We start from the raw sequence: 19,189 nt of genomic DNA, 5'->3' as shown, positions 1-19,189 counted from the left end.
TGTTACACACATATAGTAGTGATGGTAGCTACAGGTGTTTCTTGTTATACACCTGTACTATTGGTGGGAACTACAGGTATTTCTTGTTATACACCTGTACTAGAGGATGTAGCTACAGGTGTTTTTGAAGTTATATACCTGTAGTAGTGGTGGTTAACTACAGGTCCGTATATGGAATAAATTATTATGTTAGACACTACTCTTCGTTAACTTTACTGTCTGGAATACTTACATACCCCCCTTTAGACCTATAATACATTACTCCCAATGGAAAAAAACTAAATCATAAACTACGCGTCGTGTTTTTGTGTGTGTATGGAAGTAGTTTGTTTTTATTGTATTTACTGTGTGTATATTATCATTGTGTGGGGGGGGGGGGGTAAAACTACGCCTCCAAGCACAAAACACCATTAGAGAAATCATGGGCCCCAGAGATACATATTTAGATAAAATAAAAAACTTCCTAACATGGGCTGTCCTATACAACTCATCGTCACCACAGTAATGCCTCACTACCGAGAGTGGGAACATAGTCAAAAGTCCTCATCCTACAACACCGTAATACTGTAGCTTAAACCTGTCTAGTTAAATACCCACAGTAGTGCACATCTCCCTGGAGGATCTGACTCGTGTCCTATACCCAGTACACCACACAGGGTTCTCTAATTGTGTTCCTGGCTGGTGGCAAAAACTGGTGGTGTGGTGGAGCGAGGGTGACGGGGTGGTAAGGAAGTGTTGGGGAGCAGTACTTTGCATAGCAGTGTTAGGGTAGGAGGGAGGGAGCCCAGGGTACGCAGTGGTAGAGGGAGGAGTGTTGGTCTCGACGTTCACCTCTACTGCCCGCTTATTTACCTGCACCACCATCACCACACTCCCTCATATCCTTCTCTCCCTCACTCACCCTTCCTCCTTTCCTACCTTTCTCCCTCATTCCTTTCTTCCTTACTTTCCTATTACATTCCTTCCTTCCCAACCTCCCTGCCCTCTTCCTCGCCAACCTTCCTACCCCTCTCCCTCCTTTCTGTCTTCCTTCCTTCCTACTCGCTCTCTGTCTCCTATTTTCCGTCCAACATCCTTTATCTGCCGTCATCTCTCACCATCCTTTCACTCTCTTACAGCTGGCCACATCGTACACTAGTCCTGGCGTCACTCCCCGACTCCCCCCGTGTTTATGGTGACCTTTAGGTGGTGTGTTGACTGTTTTAAGGTCCTTCCTACGACGGCCGTCCCATGGTAATCAACCCACCGTGGTCCACCCCGTTCGTTCATTCCTTCACCACATAATCCTTCCCGATATATTTTTTCTTCTCTATACAACCAGTCACTCGATTCGCTTGGGACTAAAACTGTGGCTTCCTCTTGTGAATCCTCAGAACTTGTCACAGTTTTGAGCCGTCAGTTATAGCTCTTGGGAGTTAAATTTTGTCACACACGCTGTCAGAATTCGGAATCAAAACATTCATGTAAATGTTAGTGTGAGGTGAGATGAGTGTTGTGAAGGGCGGAAAAGTAGGGAGTTGTTGTGTTTACATCAGTAGAGGTGTGAATAAGGTTGTGCTGGCCTGGGTTAGGTTGTGCTGGCCTGGGTGAGGGTGTGCTGGCCTGGGTGAGGGTGTGCTGGCCTGGGTGAGGGTGTGCTGGCCTGGGTGAGGTTGAGCTGCTCTGAGTGAGGATGTGGGGGAAGGGGGATTCACCTACCCCAGCTCGGAACACCAGTAGTAAGTGGTCTGTATATTTGGTATTCGTGGAGGGCAGGTTCCGGGGATGGTCATTACATGCTGGGTCGCGGCCTCGGGAGTTCGCAGGGCCTGAGGGCGGCGAGTGTGGTGGTAGTAATTGTGGTAGTATTGGTGGTGGTGGTAGTTGTGGTGGATGATGATAGTGATGGAGTGTCCCGGTAGCTGGTGTTCACACAAGGTCTGGGGTGTGATGTAGCCACCACCACGACACACACACACACACTGTCTATTAAGCGTGTGTAAGGCTTCACCGTGTTAGATTCCTCTATGATCAATATTCTGTCGGGTTGTGCTGTATACCATCGTGTCTCATGTTAACTTTAAGACTGTCTCATGCTTACACTGGCTGGAGAGGGACTACTACGGGGGAAATCAGTTATACGTCTCAGGTGTATATTATCGTAAACAAACAAGGTAAACCTACGAATGTCTGAACGGGCCCCAGTCCTAATAGGCCCTAACCAAACCTCACCAGATCTGACCTCTTGCGAATACGGGTATCCTGGTGAGAGCTATTTGAACGCAAGGCTCTGGGATCCTCGTCACCATGGAGAGAAAATACTGCTATCTTATTCTTCCTAGGTCGTGTTGGCTTATATCAATACATCAAGTTTCCTCGAAGTCTGTTTCTGTTTCCTCATTGATAGTCGAAACTGCTTGATGATATTGAGTCATGAGTTGGACATGGGATCTAATCATAGAATTAATTGCCATCGTCACGAACGTCGGAGGAACACGAACCTCGCCCGGCGGAGCACCAGCAGGAGTGGCGGCGGTACCTCCTCCCCTCTTTTAGATAGTAACACCCATCATGGTACAAATTTTACTGGGCCTTGATATCTCTGCCTGGGAGACGACACCATCCACTAGCAACTGAGGAGGTGGTGGGTGGTCAAATAGGTATACCTTAATGGGCCCCAGTCCTTACAATTAGGATAGGTTAGGTTGGGGCCTATTAGAACAGGAGACCCAATTGACCTGTGACCATGGGGAGTTAATTTTAAATGACCCAGACATGAGCATAAGAGTAAGTCGCTTACTTGTAATGGTCATTGTGGTGCGGTGTTCAGTGGTAACTATGAGATGGCCAGATAAGCCGCCGGTGTTACTGTGCGAGGTGTGAGTAGTTCTTCAGTGATATACCTGGATGGTGGAGAGATGGGTGGTGATGTGGGAGGGAGGGTGGTGGGTGGGTCCTGTTGTTCGCCACACACCCACACACATCTCCCTCCTGGCCCTGATTGTCGACCTTTACTGCCTCATTGAAGATTATATCTCCTCTTACGTGCACCCGTTTAAAAGGTCTTGTGAAGGGTGTTGTGGCCGTAACACGCGCTGACCGTGGTGCATCCTCAGGCACGTTCTTCTGTTACCGCCTTTAGATCCAGTTCCTCTATCAACACCATTATATAAGATGACTTAACTCCTTCAGTATGATGCCAACCACCCGAGTACAATCCACTAGTCCGTTGTTTATGATGTCTTCAACACCTGAGTACGGTAATGGAATATCTTGAGTACAATTCATTCCTTCAATACGATGTCGTAATCAATTGGATATACAGTGCATTACAGACTTGTTTGTTTGAGTACGGTGAGGTTACACAAGAGACTGCCATCATGTTGAGGGCCCCATATCTAACGATTAAGTTCGGTTGAGGTCCATTAAACCTGTACTCACCGTCCCTTTCCTCTCCCCCTGTGTCTAGGCTAATGATCCCTCCTTCACACTAACATTGCCGGACACACACACACACAGTTGCTGGCCACAACATAGCACCATCACCATCTCTCCTTGATAACGGGATATAACTTATCTGCTACTGATCTGTTGACCTTGTAGAGCCCCCACTCGACCTTGTGTTAACTCCCATTAACCCATCGTTCTCAGTGACCTGTCTTGACCCCTGACTCCTTGTGTTGTTGACATTGTTTTTGTTGCATATATTATAAGTATTGTTTTATTGTTGGTATTATGATAAGAATGGTGATTTATTACTATGCTTATTACCAGTGCCATTGATAGTACTGTTATCATCAGCTTAGTGGTCTGGGGTAGCTGGGAGGAGGCTAGTGTGTGATGGACGCTGAGGGTGTCATGACGCTCCTAACCCGGGTACAACAAGCAAGCTATTTTTAACTCCTCCCCCCTCTCTCTTCTTCCTCTTCCCTTCTCCCTCTTTTCCCCCTCTCTCTTCCCTTCCCCCTTCTCTCCATCCCCCTTCTCTCCCTCCCCCCTTCTCTCCCTCCCCCCTTCTCTCCCTCCCCCCTTCTCTCCCTCCCCTTCTTCCCCTCCTCCCTCCCCTCCCTCCCCTTCTACTCCTCACCTGGTAACTGAGCTCAGTGTAACCTGTTGATGGAGCTGGGCGGACAATAGCCATTATAGTAGTTTGTCCGGCCGGCGAGATGAATTACTGATGAACTGGCTCTGGTCATCTCCCGCCAGACCAGACCAGAGCTGACCTGTCTCGTCTCGTCTAGGGTCCTGTGCCTTCTACAATAGCTTCTTACTGCAATGTGTGTGTGTAAGAGCATAGAGGTGGAGGGTGGGTGACTGGGTGAGGATAAAAGTGAAGGAGGGTAGAGTGGCCAGGTGCATGATTTATACGCCCGTGAGGCCATGACCTTGTTCATGGCTCGGTGACCGTTCATTCACTCTCTCTCTCTCTCTCTCTCTCTCTCTCTCTCTCTCGTCATACATGTATACATACTGTATTTAACACAATAGTAACACCCATTTTCTACTGTACGCCCTATTAGCCTCCGTTCCACCTCCTCCTCCACTGAACTCTTTTGTTTTGTCTGTCAGGTCGTGTCCCCCGCTTTTATATACCTTTATAAAATAGATAATTAGTTCACACATCAACGGCCTCGTAAACCAGTCAGATAAAATCTCAACACGTGATTATTTTTGTAACGTTTACCTCTCGTGTTAACTTCCCCAGCTTAAGTAAAAGTTCATTCAGTTAGACTTTATTTTCTTCCATGGGTTAGAATTTAGTACAGAAACCTAGAGGTGGAGAGGATGGGTGAGTAGGAGGAGAAGAAGAAGGGGGAGGAGGAGGAGGACCTTCACTGGACCTGTAACATGACAATAATCACCCCCCCCCCATTGGGTACATTTCCGGTATTTACACCCTTGGATCACTGGTCGCACTATGTAACACAATGTGAAGGAGTGTGTGGGTTTGTGTTTTGAAATATTTACAGTTACCTAAGTATGATGAATAAACTCCTTGAATATGATGTCTTAACCTCTTGAGTACGACGACTTACGGGGTCTTTTCTGAGGGCCAAAGTTGGTGTAATGCTGAATTTTATTAACCTTTAACCAGGCTTGATTCTGGACTCGTTTTATCTCCCCAGGTGGTTGTGGTGGAAGGTAAACAAGGCCATTAGTTAAATAGGCCTAGCGGTAATTATCAGGTGAAGGTCCCGGTAATGTGGTGGTGACTGGGTGGCACGGGAGGTCACTAGCACAATGCTGGGCCATGACTGGGAGGCACCCGGGGACGTCTCAACTGTGTCACTCTCGCCAAGTCACGTCTCGTGTTAAACCGAACTCCCTGAACCCCTCGTGGAGATAACGGCGCCACATTTCTAATAAAACCAGATTTTCAGGTCATGTAAGAAAAACTTATGGGGGTCTCGGGTAATTTTGTTTGGAATTTCAAGATGGGCAAGGTTTCTATTTTATTTATTCATTTTATGTTATTTTTTTAAATTTTAGATAAACATGTGTTGTCAGGTAATGTTAACAGAGTCAGGACATTTTTCAGCCCAATTCGCATGACTGACGAGTAGCACTTCCATTTTTCTGTTTTCAGTTTTGCAAGTACCATCTGGTGGGGAATAGTACAAGTTACCTTTGGGGGGGGGGGGGCTACTTTAAGCACACGGATATGATTTTCTTTCAAAGTGCAATAACCCAACGACGGCAGTTTTTACCAGACGGTGTTGTCTGAGATACAAACGTTTTTCTTACATAACACGACATTTTGTGCACCAGGACTTGAGATTCAAAGCGTCAACATCTCCCAAGTCTGGGTGAATTTTTGTGCAGTTTTCATCCGTGGATAATACTGCCATAAGAAATATAGATACAATAAAGTATTAAGTCTTTTAATACTTTATTGTAACCTAAGTCTACGTTACTTAGAAATACGGGCGTATTATCTACAAGGGTAGTGTTATGTGTTTCAGACGTGACGTTCAGGGAAGTGGGCGGGACCAGCTACCACCAGTAACCCGTTGTGGTATACTAACAAGTGACTTTCTATCTAGAACTGTCACCTGGTTAATAACAATACACTGTAAATGTAATAGTAACTCTCTCTTGGTTGATACTAGCGTGTGATCACTATCATCATCCCGGTTGTTTTACGACAGAGTGAGGGGAAGATGACGTGTGTGTCTGTCTGTGTGTCACAACAACAATACAATGAGCCATTACCCTCCTTCAACGCCGTCCTCAGTTCCGGTACCCTCCACGACGGCCCCACGATTCTGAAAAGGTTCCTCCGTCTGTTTTCTCCTCGTAATTAGATGATTTATGCGAGTGTCTCGTACTCTGACACGACTAAGATGGCGTCGATATCATCGTGTTGTCACTCCCTGGGCTGAAGGTATGAAACTATAACTGGTTAACTTATATTGCTTAGCTGAGGTTTCATATACAGTGACGTCGAAATTGCATCAAGACTACCTGTAAACCGTAGCTAGAAACGTGCCTAAGTATAAATGTAACTAAGTAGGTTTCGTCAGTTAAGTTAGCAATTATCTTAGGTCAGTTATCTTAAGAGTCGTACACTATGACGATCTTGGGAGAGGCGGAGATAGTCTTATTAGATCGTAAACTGGTCCTCTACGACCTGAAACACCCTCGTGCTGGTGGCTGCCTTGCCCTGTGGTTGTCCTCTGGCTCTCTTAAGCTTCACTATTAACAGGCATCACTATCATCAATATTAAGTCATCGCCAGCATCAATATTAACAAGTGGAGGCCGGTGGTAGTGACCCCATGGTTAATTCACTAGTCCTGCTTCTTAATAAACAAATGACTACACTGGTTCCTGCACACCCTGCTCGCTTTTGAAGAACTCTTTTCACTTGGTAGGTGAGGCAAGCTGGGACTGTTAAGCGCTGTCTATTTTTATTTTGTTGTGATATTTATTGATGTGGGTATTAGGTGCTATAGTACACATCACGTCAGTGATCTGGTACTGTCCTAGAGGAGTCTGCGAACATTACAATGGTGTCCGTGGTGTTCCTGCTGTGAGATATTAAAAGACGCGCCGCGCAGACTACTAATGGCATCCCACAGACCAGCCTAACGCAGTCTCCTCCTGCTGATACCGAGAGGTGGCCTCCACTTCTAACCGAGGTCATCCTCTCAGTACTTATTATGATCGTGTACCTCCTCAGACCGGTCACACTGCGCCAGGGTAGGTGTGCTATGCCAGGAATGTTGTATACTGCGCCAGGATAGTTGTTTCATGGCGGGGTGGTTATGACCTCACTGGATGGATAGATGCCTGCCATCACGTCCCACACAGCCATAATTAACTGAACTCGTGCTGTTCAGTAATACTCTTGCCGCATGAGGCTTGATCCTCCGCGTTTAATTTACTGTTTGACGATTGATTGGTTAAACTAAGACCCCTTAATCTCTTGTTTTTATCTTTGCCTCGCCTGTACCGTCTCTCCCCCCCCCCCCTCGTGTCCCCCTCTACCTGCCCCAATCACATTTGTGCTCTACTGAATTCTCTGAAAACATCGTACTTTAATGATGCAGCTGCCAAGATTAAGTTGGTTTAGGGATGGGGATTTTTTATTTCCGAACATTTTTCTTTACTTGAAACGAGTATTTGGTACAAAAAACATGCTACACATTATGCACGCTAACGTAATCCAAATCGTACCGTGCCTGGCCAAGGTTGAGGTCGTAACAGAGACCTTGGCTGCAGTAGTTTGAAGTCAGGTGTTGTTAATAGCTGCAGTGCTCGTGGGGGAATTAGGTAGTAGTGGTGGGAGGGTGGGCAGCTGTTCTAAGCCAGGCTGAAAATACTTTACTTCTTCCTGGTGTTCCAACTCGCGCCTAGTGGCCCCTGCAGTAGTAGGGGGACTAGACCGTGTCGTGGTGGTAAGAAGTGGGCAGCACACGTTATGCCCGTTAGTGTGTGCATGCTGCGTCAGGAATACGTTGAATCTTCAGGTTAACTGAAGCTTTTACACTGCCAGACACCTCAGTCATGTGTACAGTATATTCATTTTACTCTTGCAAGGATTTGTTTTATTATCTCCGTCGCTGATTCTGAAACAAAACACTGGACGGGCACTTGCCCGCGCCGAAGCTTGTTAATTTGAGTCTTTGTTTTACTTGTAAGCTACTGCCTTACATTTATTGCCGTAACAGTTGTGATTTTATTCCTTAATGTTCTCTGGTATTTCTATTAGTGTGTCGATGTAGAATATCCTTTCACTTGGGTTAATCTCCCTCTCCCTCTGTCCCTGTAATAAAACGTGTGGTTCAGCCGTGAACACGGAGCCAGTGCGAGTCCACCGTGACCTGTGTCGGGGGGATTATCCCTCTGCTAATATCAGGGCTTCAGTGACGCGTGAAGCAAACTGTAAAGTGCTGTACATACACTACACACATCTTTCCTGTGAGACCATCGAAATCAGCTTTCACTGGCGACCAATATATTTTCCCACAGTGCACCAGCACACAATACTCGCAAACACACACACACACACACATGTACGTACGTGCAGCAAGACAAGAATTACCATCAGAGTTAAGTGGCAGACAAAACTTCTTATGTGCATACTGTTGGTCGCAGTATGTCTGCATTTTGGTGGACAGGTTGTAGCAGCTGCCTCTGATGCAGCAATGCAGCGGAGTTGACCTGTAAGTCCAGGGGAAGCAGTTATTGTAGACTTGAAAGATTCGAAGTGCTGTAGATGCTATGATGAGGAATGTGAGGAGTGTAGTGCCTGGTTCCAAGCTTCCCGCCAGAATGTGACCTCACCTTCACCACCAACCCCCCTCTCCCGCTCTTGGCTCTGGCTTGGGCTTCACGTACCATCGATTTGTATGCTTTATTTTAATAGGTTGAAAGTTTGTGATGATAAGCTTGATTCGCAGATTTTTTCCATTGTATTTTACAAGTCAGTAAAAAACCTTCTACGTTAAGGGCACAAATAACTGCAGTTGGAAGCTTTATATTTAGTATTAGGAAAATAATAGTGTATTCTAACGGGAAAATATTATCAATTCTACTGATATACCCTTACTTAGTGGTGATGTACTTTACAAACCAAGGCTATCTAAGTTATTGTTGACTTAATTGGTATTAACCAGAGTTACTGTTGATAACATGTGTTCTGTTATAACAATAGTAAAGTTATAAGAGTAAATATGGTGAAGATTGAGATAGGGAGGGAATCGTGGCTGTGACAGGAATGTGTGTGTCGCCAGTTGTGTCCACGACCGCAACAGCTCTCCTTCAGTCTGCCCGACTGTAGTGTTGTTCATAATATCCGTTTCAGGCCCTTCAATTTACAATTTTCATTTTGTTTTCACTTTCGTAAATGTAAGCTAAGTTTATAAATAAATAACAGGCCTATGATTGACTACATTCACTACGACAACTTTGTCTTAAGCGCATTCAATTTTGTATTTTCAAAACTAAAATGGAAATGCTCTTTCGCGTAAAGAAATTCGAGATGCATTCTATTTGAAGACCCGTGGAGGATAAACAGTATCAAGCGGTTGATTAACTAAAACGACTCTTGTCTTTTTCATTGTGTCCCACCTTCCAAGGAGAGACCGACAGCATCATTATGCATTTATGTGGGTTGTTGCAACAGGAATACCAGTAATACAAGTGTAGTGCTCTTTCATCCTTCTCAGGGGAGGTTCAGAACCCCCCCCCCCTTTCTATGTGAATTTCTCGCTTCCCTGAAATGCCGCATGTTACTGTATATACAGTAATTACAATACAGACATTACATAGGTAACAGTCATACAATACATAGATATAAGAACATACGAAGCATTATCCCTGTTCTTAGTTTCTGTGAGTGGTTGCACACATGTTTATTGCAGCTATCTCTTATGGATGGATGATGCCTCCTCACCCAGAGCTATGGGGGGAGTAGTCCAAGACATTCCTATGCTGGGCTGCTTGGCTTTACCCTGGGCAGTCATTCATTGAAGAGCTGACCAGACCTTCAGTACTGAACCTTAACCCTTGTGCTATCAACAAAGTCATTCATGGCCAGAAAGGGATACGGGGACATGAGTATATCCATTTTCCACTTCCATATTTTTGTCGAGTGTATCCAATCCTCAGTGCATTTCATTTGCAGGATGAGCAAGTACCTGCGGCAGTCCTCAGTGTCCCGGGTATGTGCTGTAGGCGGCTTCTTCATCTCTGTGCCTGTATTTCTCACAGGTATGTAGCTCACCAACTGATGAACATCTATGATGCATAAGAAATAATGGTGTATTTTGTTCCAGACATTATATATGCTGTATTAGATCTATCTTGCACCTGAATAGTACTGTATGTATTTCAGCCAGGTGATAAACCAGTTACAGTTACAGTACTTCACCTGCATTTTTATTATATCTAAATACTGTACAAGGAATAGTGTTTCGCTTCAGGGATAGTTACATTATCTTTAAGAGAGAACCCCCCCCCCCAGGGCTAGATGCATGTCAATTTGGTCACATGCTTGACCGGAATTATCATGGCAACCTACTTCTTGTGCCCAGTGATCAAATGCAGTTTAGTAGAGCAACACGCTAACCAAAACAACACTGCCAAGTCTGTTTCATCAGTACACCTATGGCTCTCAAATTACTGTACATTTAAGATAATCAAATTACATACCTGTACTCTATTATTAATTGCTCACTACATTATTATTAACCCATCAGCTATATGCTTTTATGAAATTTCTTGTATCAGTTAGCTAATGTATTATTATAATTACTCGAATTAGCTACCTACTGTTATCAAATTACAGTACAGAATTAATATTTTCTATAGATATTTCTATCAGTGTTCTGATGAGCTACATTCAATAGTCCCACCACCATGTACCCTGAGGGCCCATAACTTTTCTGTTGAAATTCCCTTTTGCAGAATCTCTGCATACCAAAACTCATTTATTCAGACTAGCACTTTGTAGAAATCCCTGCCCCAGAATGCACAGTATGTATTTTCTTTGTCATATACCAGGTAGCGTCCATCCTGCTTCATATAATAGTAGGTTAAATTCTTTAGTTGGCTATATTTGAATGCCATCTTAAGAAACCATTGTGATATTGCATAAGAAAGTCACAGACAGCAAATAACTAATTCCAGAGGAACCAATTACAAATACTTAAAAAATTGTGACTTGATGTTTAGGTCAGGAGCCCTGAAAACAAATTATGAATACTGACAGAATTTGTTTTCAAGTGATTTTGAATGTATATAAGGACTTAAGCTATGATATACTGTACTGTAGTTGGATTTTAAACATTGTTCTGTAAGTACAGTATACACATACCATGTGTTTCGACTTGTGTACATTTTCGATTTAAGAACGTCCCCAGGAATGGAACTCGTTCGTAACCCGGGGACTGCCTGTACTGTAATTGGTAAATTTTTTTTTTTTTTTTTTTACTGTGTATAAACATTTGGATGGCAAGGAGAAAACTTAAGCAAAACAGAGATTATTGTCATACAAGGAAATGGGAGGAGAGATAGCACAGATCATTTTGGCTCTTTAAATTTGGGCAAAGTACATCTCAGTCCTGTTGATTCTGTTCATAATCTTAGAGTACAGTATACTTTTATCCAAAACAGAATTTTAAAGAGCATATAAATCCAGTTGCAATTTACATATTTGAAATCTGTACGATGTTGTACAGTTTTTGGATAGTGTGTCTTGTGACACTATTACATTCGCTTATTTTGCCTCGGGTTAACTATTGTAACACTCTATGGGTCTACTTGCCTAATTATCTACTGAAGAAAGTTGAGGCGGCGTTGAACAGGGTTGCCAGGCTTATTTTTGCTCTCCCACCGAGGACTCCCACTACCCTATTCTTGATCGGATGGATTACAGTGGCTGCCAATTAAAACTAGGATAGAGTTCAAACTCTGTCTAATGACTTTTAAGGCACTAATGTTTGGTGAGCATAAGTATTTGGCCAACCTACTAATTCCTCTAAAAGGATCTGGTTTAGGAGTTCATTAAAGAAACCACATATTTATTGAATCAAGAGTTAATGACTAGTTTTGACACTTTTTGATACTGTATTTTTATCATAATATTTTACATAACAGTAAATGGTGATTTTTTTGTTGTGTGTGCTATACAGTATACGGTATAAGACTTGCAAAAAACAGCTTGCTATTTATACTACAAATAATTCTTATAATTTCAGGTGTAATTCTCTACACATTCATCCATTTCCAATCAACACCAGCCATCCTGACCTCAGTATTCATTGGCGTGGGCATCATTTTCTGTGGGTGTGCCATGATTCACAATGTTTTTATCTGGCAGAAGGTGAGTGTTGCATGTCTTGGTGCATTTCTTGTTACAGTAAATTTTCTTTAGCAGTCGAAATAGTTTGCTCAATTGTATTTTTTTTTCCCTTGCATACAAGCCTTTTCTTCTGATGCAGGGTGTTCGTGCAGGTGTTGATTCTTAGCACTCACCAACAAGTGGGCTATCCCACCCCATTGGCAGGATGAAACATTCAACTGGGTTTGTGTGAGTGTATGGAAGCAAAACTTAGGAAGGAAAGAAAATGCCCAGTTTTTGAGAATCTCCAGTTTTCTAAGATCTGGTTTTGATGGTCTATAGATGTTTAAGTACAGTACTCCTCAACAAGTAGATTAAGGTTCTTAAGTCAAGACGACATAATTTGGGTGATTACAAGAGTACTTCTAATGGCTTGGTAAAATTTATTTTGTTTTGCTGCCTTAATGATTTTACTTCTGCAATTGTTTGATGTTGCTTTGTTCCCCCACCCCTTGATATTCTGGATGTACTGTACTTGTACTAGGGTAGTTAAATACGTTACTTTCAAATTCCAAGGGAATAGGTGTTGGGGGGGGGGGTCTCAATAGAGATACTTCTTGACACTGATTAAGGATCTTGGGTCAAAAGGGAATTTTGCAAGTTAACAGTTCTGATGACTGTAAGAAAAAATTCTGCAACCCTGATTACTCCACTTGTAATTTTCCATATTAATTTTCAGTGTTTTTCTGGATGTGATACAGTTTTTAAACGGTAACATTGTTCAAAATCTCAATACAGTATCCGTACCGTACTGTACTGCTTGACACACTGAATAAGGATCTGGGATAAAAATAGTTGGAATGTGCATCAGAATTCATTGTAGTCATTGTTAAAGAAAATGACCAGTTCCTTAACCTCCTCTGTGAGATACTTGGTTCTTTCAAAGAATTAATTCTGAAACCTTTTGAGCTCGTGCCAACAAGGAGGCACCCCGTTAATACTGTACACACTGTCCTACAAAACAAGATGTTGATGAACCACTCGCATGACGATTCTATTAATGGTCTTGATGGAATGATTATTAAGGTGCATCTCTTGTGGAAGATTTTTCAACTTATGCCATTCTTATGTGTTTGTACCCATTCAAGTTTTGTGTAAGAAGGTTTTCATTGAGCACAGAAAGAAAAGATGATTGGTATCTTTGCAATTTTACTGGTGCTCTCTGGACCACCTTAATAAGAAGACTACTGGACTGTACATCTATTTCAAAATTCCAGGAGTCCTATTGTACTAGTTGATCATAGACAAAGCAGGTAAAGTTATAATAGCTGCCAGAAAGCTTGCAGTATTAGCCATGAGACAATAACTGGTCTGCAAACAAACACATAAGCATTACCTTTATGCATAACTGAAGAAATAATGTAATACCCCACAAATCATAACGCTGATATTCCACAATAGACGATGAATTAGAAAAACGAGAGCACTGTATTGTATATTTTGACCATCACCCATAGTCCATTCCAACAGTGTGACAAGAACAGTTCCAGAGGGAGGTTTTGTAGCAATGTCCAATTAGCATCCATTGATGTGGTTATTAAGTCGGGGAACCATTCTTCTCTAAAGATGTTGGAATTCGTATGATTTTATTTATTTGTTTTTTTGTTTTTCAATGAAAGCACACTATATATTTTCTTCTAAAACTACAATTAGATTTGTACATTATGGACGAATCATTCCAGTTAATGGTAGGACCCAGCTCACTAACATGTTTAAATCCAGCTGAATTATCTTAGGCATACATCTGATATTTGCTGGTTCAGATAGGTAGATGTGTTTGATATGACAGATTGGGCCCTTTGATCATTTCTTCGATAAATTATATAGCTTAGTCCCCAGTATCACTTTTAATGTGGAGGATTAACTCCCTTTCCTTGATATTTCTGTTCGCAGAGATATTTGAAAATTAAGTTTTAATAGTACAGTATGTAGAAAATTCACCAGTTCTGGGAGTTACTTTTTTTTTTTACCACTTGGTGCAAGTGAAAAGAGGTGCTATTTCAAGATGTTTTCTGAGAGCCCTCAGGATTAGTAGCTCTCAAAATCTGGATAAGGAAATTTGCAGTCAAGCTTAATTAGGATACCCCAGTTAGTTTTCGATAAGGCGGACTGTGGCTAAAGCAATTTATTATGATAACACAGCTTCCCTCACTCATAAACTGTCACCAAAAAATAAAAAAGCTTTACAATCAACCCATATGCTCCTAGATAAATTAGTTATTCAAAGAACAAATCAATATAGTTTTGTTATGCCAAAAAAAAAAATTTAAAATTTTGTTAACCCTTAAAGCCCGGGTGACATTCCTTGACGTCCTTAATTAGTAAGGCATAGTTTGAATATCCAGGCGGGACGAAGTACTTTGCATAGGCTATTTATTTATTTAGCAACTTAACTCGCACGTAATCTTTGTTTCAAATCTAGTGGTCCAGTTACCTATCTCGTGACACACCTAGCTCCTCCACACCCTCGACAATAGTGTTTTTCATCAAGAGTTGCTTAATTTGAGTGGTGATGAAGACAATGATGGGGAAGATACAGACCTAGATGATATCAAGTTTTTTGAGGTGGCCAGCAGTGAGGAAATTAATACAGATAATGGAGATCACTTCCCATACCCACCCCGCCAGTCACCCCCTCAGCAAGGTTGTGGTGGACACAGGCATAAGGGTTAAGTTCACCAAACATTAAAAAGCAAGGCAAACCCTGGTATTTACACCATACCATGTAATGGAAGTGTATGTACGTTGGTGAGGCAGGGAGGGACTTATTTGCTAGGTTAACTGAATTTAAAAATGCCATATGATTTGGTCAAGATAATTCAGTCTGAATTAAACATGTTAGTGAGTTGATTGAAAAGCTCAAATTTCAACACCTCTAGTGGACATTGGTCCCCTTGACTTAATCACCATGGAGGCTGTTCAAAAAACCTTACTTGAGAGTTCAAGACATGACACTCGCTGTGGTCAGCCACCACATCATACCTGAAGTCACTTGACGCCCCTATAAAATCTGCCTCTATAATTGTTCTTGTCACACTGCTGGGGAGGACCATAGGTTACAGTCGAAATATACAATGCTTTTATTTTTTTGTGTATGTGTATCTTATATTTAAGCAAAACTCATGCTTTTATTTTTCTGTGTATGTGTGTCTTATATTTAAGTAAAACTCATGAATTATGTTGACAGAAATGCACTTGCATCTCTTTTGTATATGTAATATGATCTTGTGTTACTTTCAAACTAAGACAAAAATAATAGCATTTTTAATTGTCACTTTTCAGTTAAGTGCTCAGATTTGAACACATTTGATCCCACTTGTGATAATGACATTAAACTTGCCTTCTCTCCTTATATTTGTTCATGAAGTGCAAAATGGTGAGTAAAATCTCCTGTGTAAAGCAAGATATATTTCATATTATGACATTGACAGTTTGTTTTCATGGGGGTATGAATGATTTTATATATACAGTACTGTAATATATATGTATATATTAATGATAAGAAACTGCTAATATAATGTTTGAGAAAATCAATTTAAAATTTATTAAAAGTATTCTCTATTCTGCAGGAAAAATCAAAAGCAGTGGCACAGCAGAACATCCAGCAAGCAGTAAGCCAAGAGGGTCGACTTCGGGAGCTTAATGCATCACCTCTTCCTAATGCTACACTCGATCTCTCAGGCACCACACCACCACACGAGTTGTCAACGCTCGTCTAATAATGCTGTATGAATTTCTCTTTGTGGAATTCTGTTCACAAGGTACAAATAACTTTACTGATCAATCAAGCAAAAGAAGATGGCAACGTTATGGTTGTCATACAGTGAGTTTGTTTACTTAGTGCGCAGGTAAACATGGAAATAATCACAAAACTATATGAAGAGTAAAATCCAATAACAGTGTTCATATTATCCAAAGAAAGATTTCTCTTTCAATAGACATACAGGAGTGCTCAACAGTTTGTAGCCAGTGCAACTATATTATACTGTAGACATAAAGAAAGGCAATTATTGCATTATAACAAGATTCTCCAGTTGTTCACAGCATGATCTGTTGGCTCTCCACACTATGAAAAAGTGCCTTGGAAGCAGCTACACCGTCTCACTGTGACAGTATGTGAAAAGACTAAACAACTGTGTTGTGAACACTCCTTTGTAACAGATTTTTTTTCTCTGGAGAAAGGAAAAAACAAACTCAAAGTGGAGTGTTTCAATAAGCCTATGTGATGCTATGACATAGAATTACCACTTATAGCTCTGAGAGTGAGTTATCAACACCAAAGTTTTTGCATTTGTAACTGCCAGTTATTCATATCATTGTAGCTCTTTCATGAGGGAAGGAAAATGCCCAAAGTATGTACGAGTATTCATTGTTCTGATTGAGCAGCTGGTATCACAGATCTCACGTATTCCCATAGATTCACATTTGACCACCAAGGAAATAATGAAGGGACAATCTCCTGTACCAACTACCTGATTCTCCTGAGTTGTATTCAGGGGACAAAATCTGTCTAGAGAGTTCATTCCCAAAATCCTATACAATACTACAACTACTTGAGGAAATATTTTTGTGTCAATCTTGCCCAATGTTCACTTTTTTAATGTGTATAATGTATGTATGTGTGAATATGTACATACTTTTATGTATTTAATGAAAAAGATGGAGAGTAACACAAAAATATGGAAGATTATATTTTGTATAAGCATGTTTGGAGAAAATTGCTTTAGTGCTATTGTCTTTCCTGAATTTTTCTCAGATTCAGCAAAAGGAGGAAACTTCTGTATTACATTACATATTTATTCAAAATTTTAATATCATTGTATATACACACTGGCCAGTACACTCAAAATTGGCCTTTGCCAAATAATACTTATTTAGAAACTTGTGTATTAGTATGTACAGTGTAATTTTTTTCTTCACAAGACAAGTTTGTGGACAGTACAGATACCAGTACCTCTTCTTGTGCAGCATCAGGTTCATATTATATGTTTTGTCAATCTTTCTACCTTATGCAGCACCTCAGAACTCTCTTAGTACCTGATGATGAGGAAAATGCTCACTGCAAAAGTATATTCTACTATATTTGGTATTCTTCAGGCATTAAATTGAAGTACAAACTTAAATATCTTAAATCCCCCTAATGACTTTCCAGAGAGGAATAAATCCTTCCCTTCTTTATAAATGTATCATTTGTATGAAGACTTTAGCATTTATTGTTAGTTTTATATGAATACTGTATATAATTTTATATGCATATTTATGAAAATGTAAATATTTATTCCAGTTCTTCGTTTTTATGTCATCCTTAATCACTATAAAACCCCATAACGCTGCAACTGATAAATTGGTATGGCACCAGATAACCTTCACATCTTACAGTAGTCACCAGGAGCAGAGTCACATGCAATAACTTGACAGGCTGTGACAGCCCCATGTGTGTTTTGAAATATAGTTATTTTGTTAAAATAGATAGACTTTTGAACCATCCTGTGTAATGAAATAAAAACAGTTGTATTAGTTACATACCAGCAGCAAGGGGCAATTTCTTGATGGGGATATAAGAGGCAGGCAAACTACTGTTTATACTGTATAACACTTCACTGGCACTGTACAGAACAGTAATTTGTTCAGAGGAACTTAACACTTAACCAATTAATTCATAAACCCATTTTTTTTACTGTCTAGCAGACGACATACTGTTAAAAGGCAGGACCCTTTCAAAACATGATCTAACGGCTTCAGGCCCCTGTAGTTCCTACATTCAAGTGCAACAGCTTTACCCTTATTCATGAGCACCCTCGTCCACCAGTCAGATGGAACAGTAAAATCTATCGTGATTGCACTAATCAAATAATTCCACCAATGCATCCAAACTCCATTTTGGATGATGCATCAGCTTGCAAAAGATGAGATTTTCCTAACTGGCCATTAACTTAATGGGTTATCATAAGCTGTTAAATGGTGATGAGGACTACTGTACTGTATTATAGTTCCCAAATCTAAATACTGTACTGAAATAATAATTGCCAGAGTTGTGACTTCCATCTTGCTTTGCAGTAGTGATATCTCCGTTAGCCGGAATCCCTCAAACCCCGATCTCTACGATAGCCATAATTGAAATGTTCTCGGAAAATCGTTCCCAACGCCAGAATTTTTCGTAAAATTCCCGCATTCGGAACGATTTTCCGGAAAATTCTCCAGATATCCGGAAAATTACGGGGTTGGAGTTTTTTCTGGGTTTGAGAGATGAAAATCAGGCGCATTTCCAAGAAATAACAAGAAACATTTTCCATTACCCGGAAAATTCCGGGGATGGGGAATATTTTTCTGGGTTTGAGAGATGATGTAATGGGCAATTTCTGTAACTTCCGACAACATTTTTCAATTACCCAGAAAATTCCAGGGATGAGGGATTTTTTCAGGCCTTGAGAGAGTCGTCTCGTTACCTGTAAATCTCTCATTCCCGGAAGTACTCTGCACCAATTGTTCCGGCTAACAAAGATATCACTGTAGTAGTGGTTTCTGGTTTGTGACATTTATGTCCCCTACTGCAGAAACGTAAGCACACTGGTCATACCTGGATAATAAGACATGGAATACAAATTACTGAACCCATCAAACAGTATCTACATACCAGGTCTGTTGGAAATCTTCTTTGTGAGAGTTACTGCATCAACAAAGCTGGATGTACATGCACGCACTGTAGCACACCATTTCTACATCACCCTTACAGCTGATTGGTGAAGGACAATATTGCTTCATACTCTGCATACCCTAATTAGTGATATGCAAAGTTAAATACCTGTTATTACTAAGAGGAAAATAAACATATCCTTTTCATGAGATATTTACCAAATAAACT

At 41.1% G+C, this 19,189-nt stretch overlaps 1 protein-coding gene across 2 annotated transcripts in view; it reads left to right on the top strand.

Annotated features, from left to right (window-relative positions):
- The window catches only part of LOC121861060, a 107,631-nt gene extending 90,021 nt beyond the window's left edge, over positions 1–17,610 (top strand). For both annotated transcript variants that reach the window (XM_042358589.1, XM_042358587.1), the window contains 3 exons: positions 10,111–10,196; positions 12,185–12,309; positions 15,897–17,610. In XM_042358589.1, coding sequence (XP_042214523.1) covers positions 10,111–10,196; positions 12,185–12,309; positions 15,897–16,046 — 361 coding nt within the window. In that variant the 3' untranslated portion in view covers positions 16,047–17,610. The remainder of the gene's footprint in view (positions 1–10,110; positions 10,197–12,184; positions 12,310–15,896) is intronic.
- Positions 17,611–19,189: the final 1,579 nt, after the last annotated feature.

Source organism: Homarus americanus, unplaced genomic scaffold, assembly GCF_018991925.1.
Source record: "Homarus americanus isolate GMGI-L3 unplaced genomic scaffold, GMGI_Hamer_2.0 scaffold52806, whole genome shotgun sequence".
Lineage (NCBI taxonomy): Eukaryota > Metazoa > Arthropoda > Malacostraca > Decapoda > Nephropidae > Homarus > Homarus americanus.
Note: the sequence above shows the minus strand (reverse complement) of the source record. Positions and strands in the feature narration are given on the sequence as shown.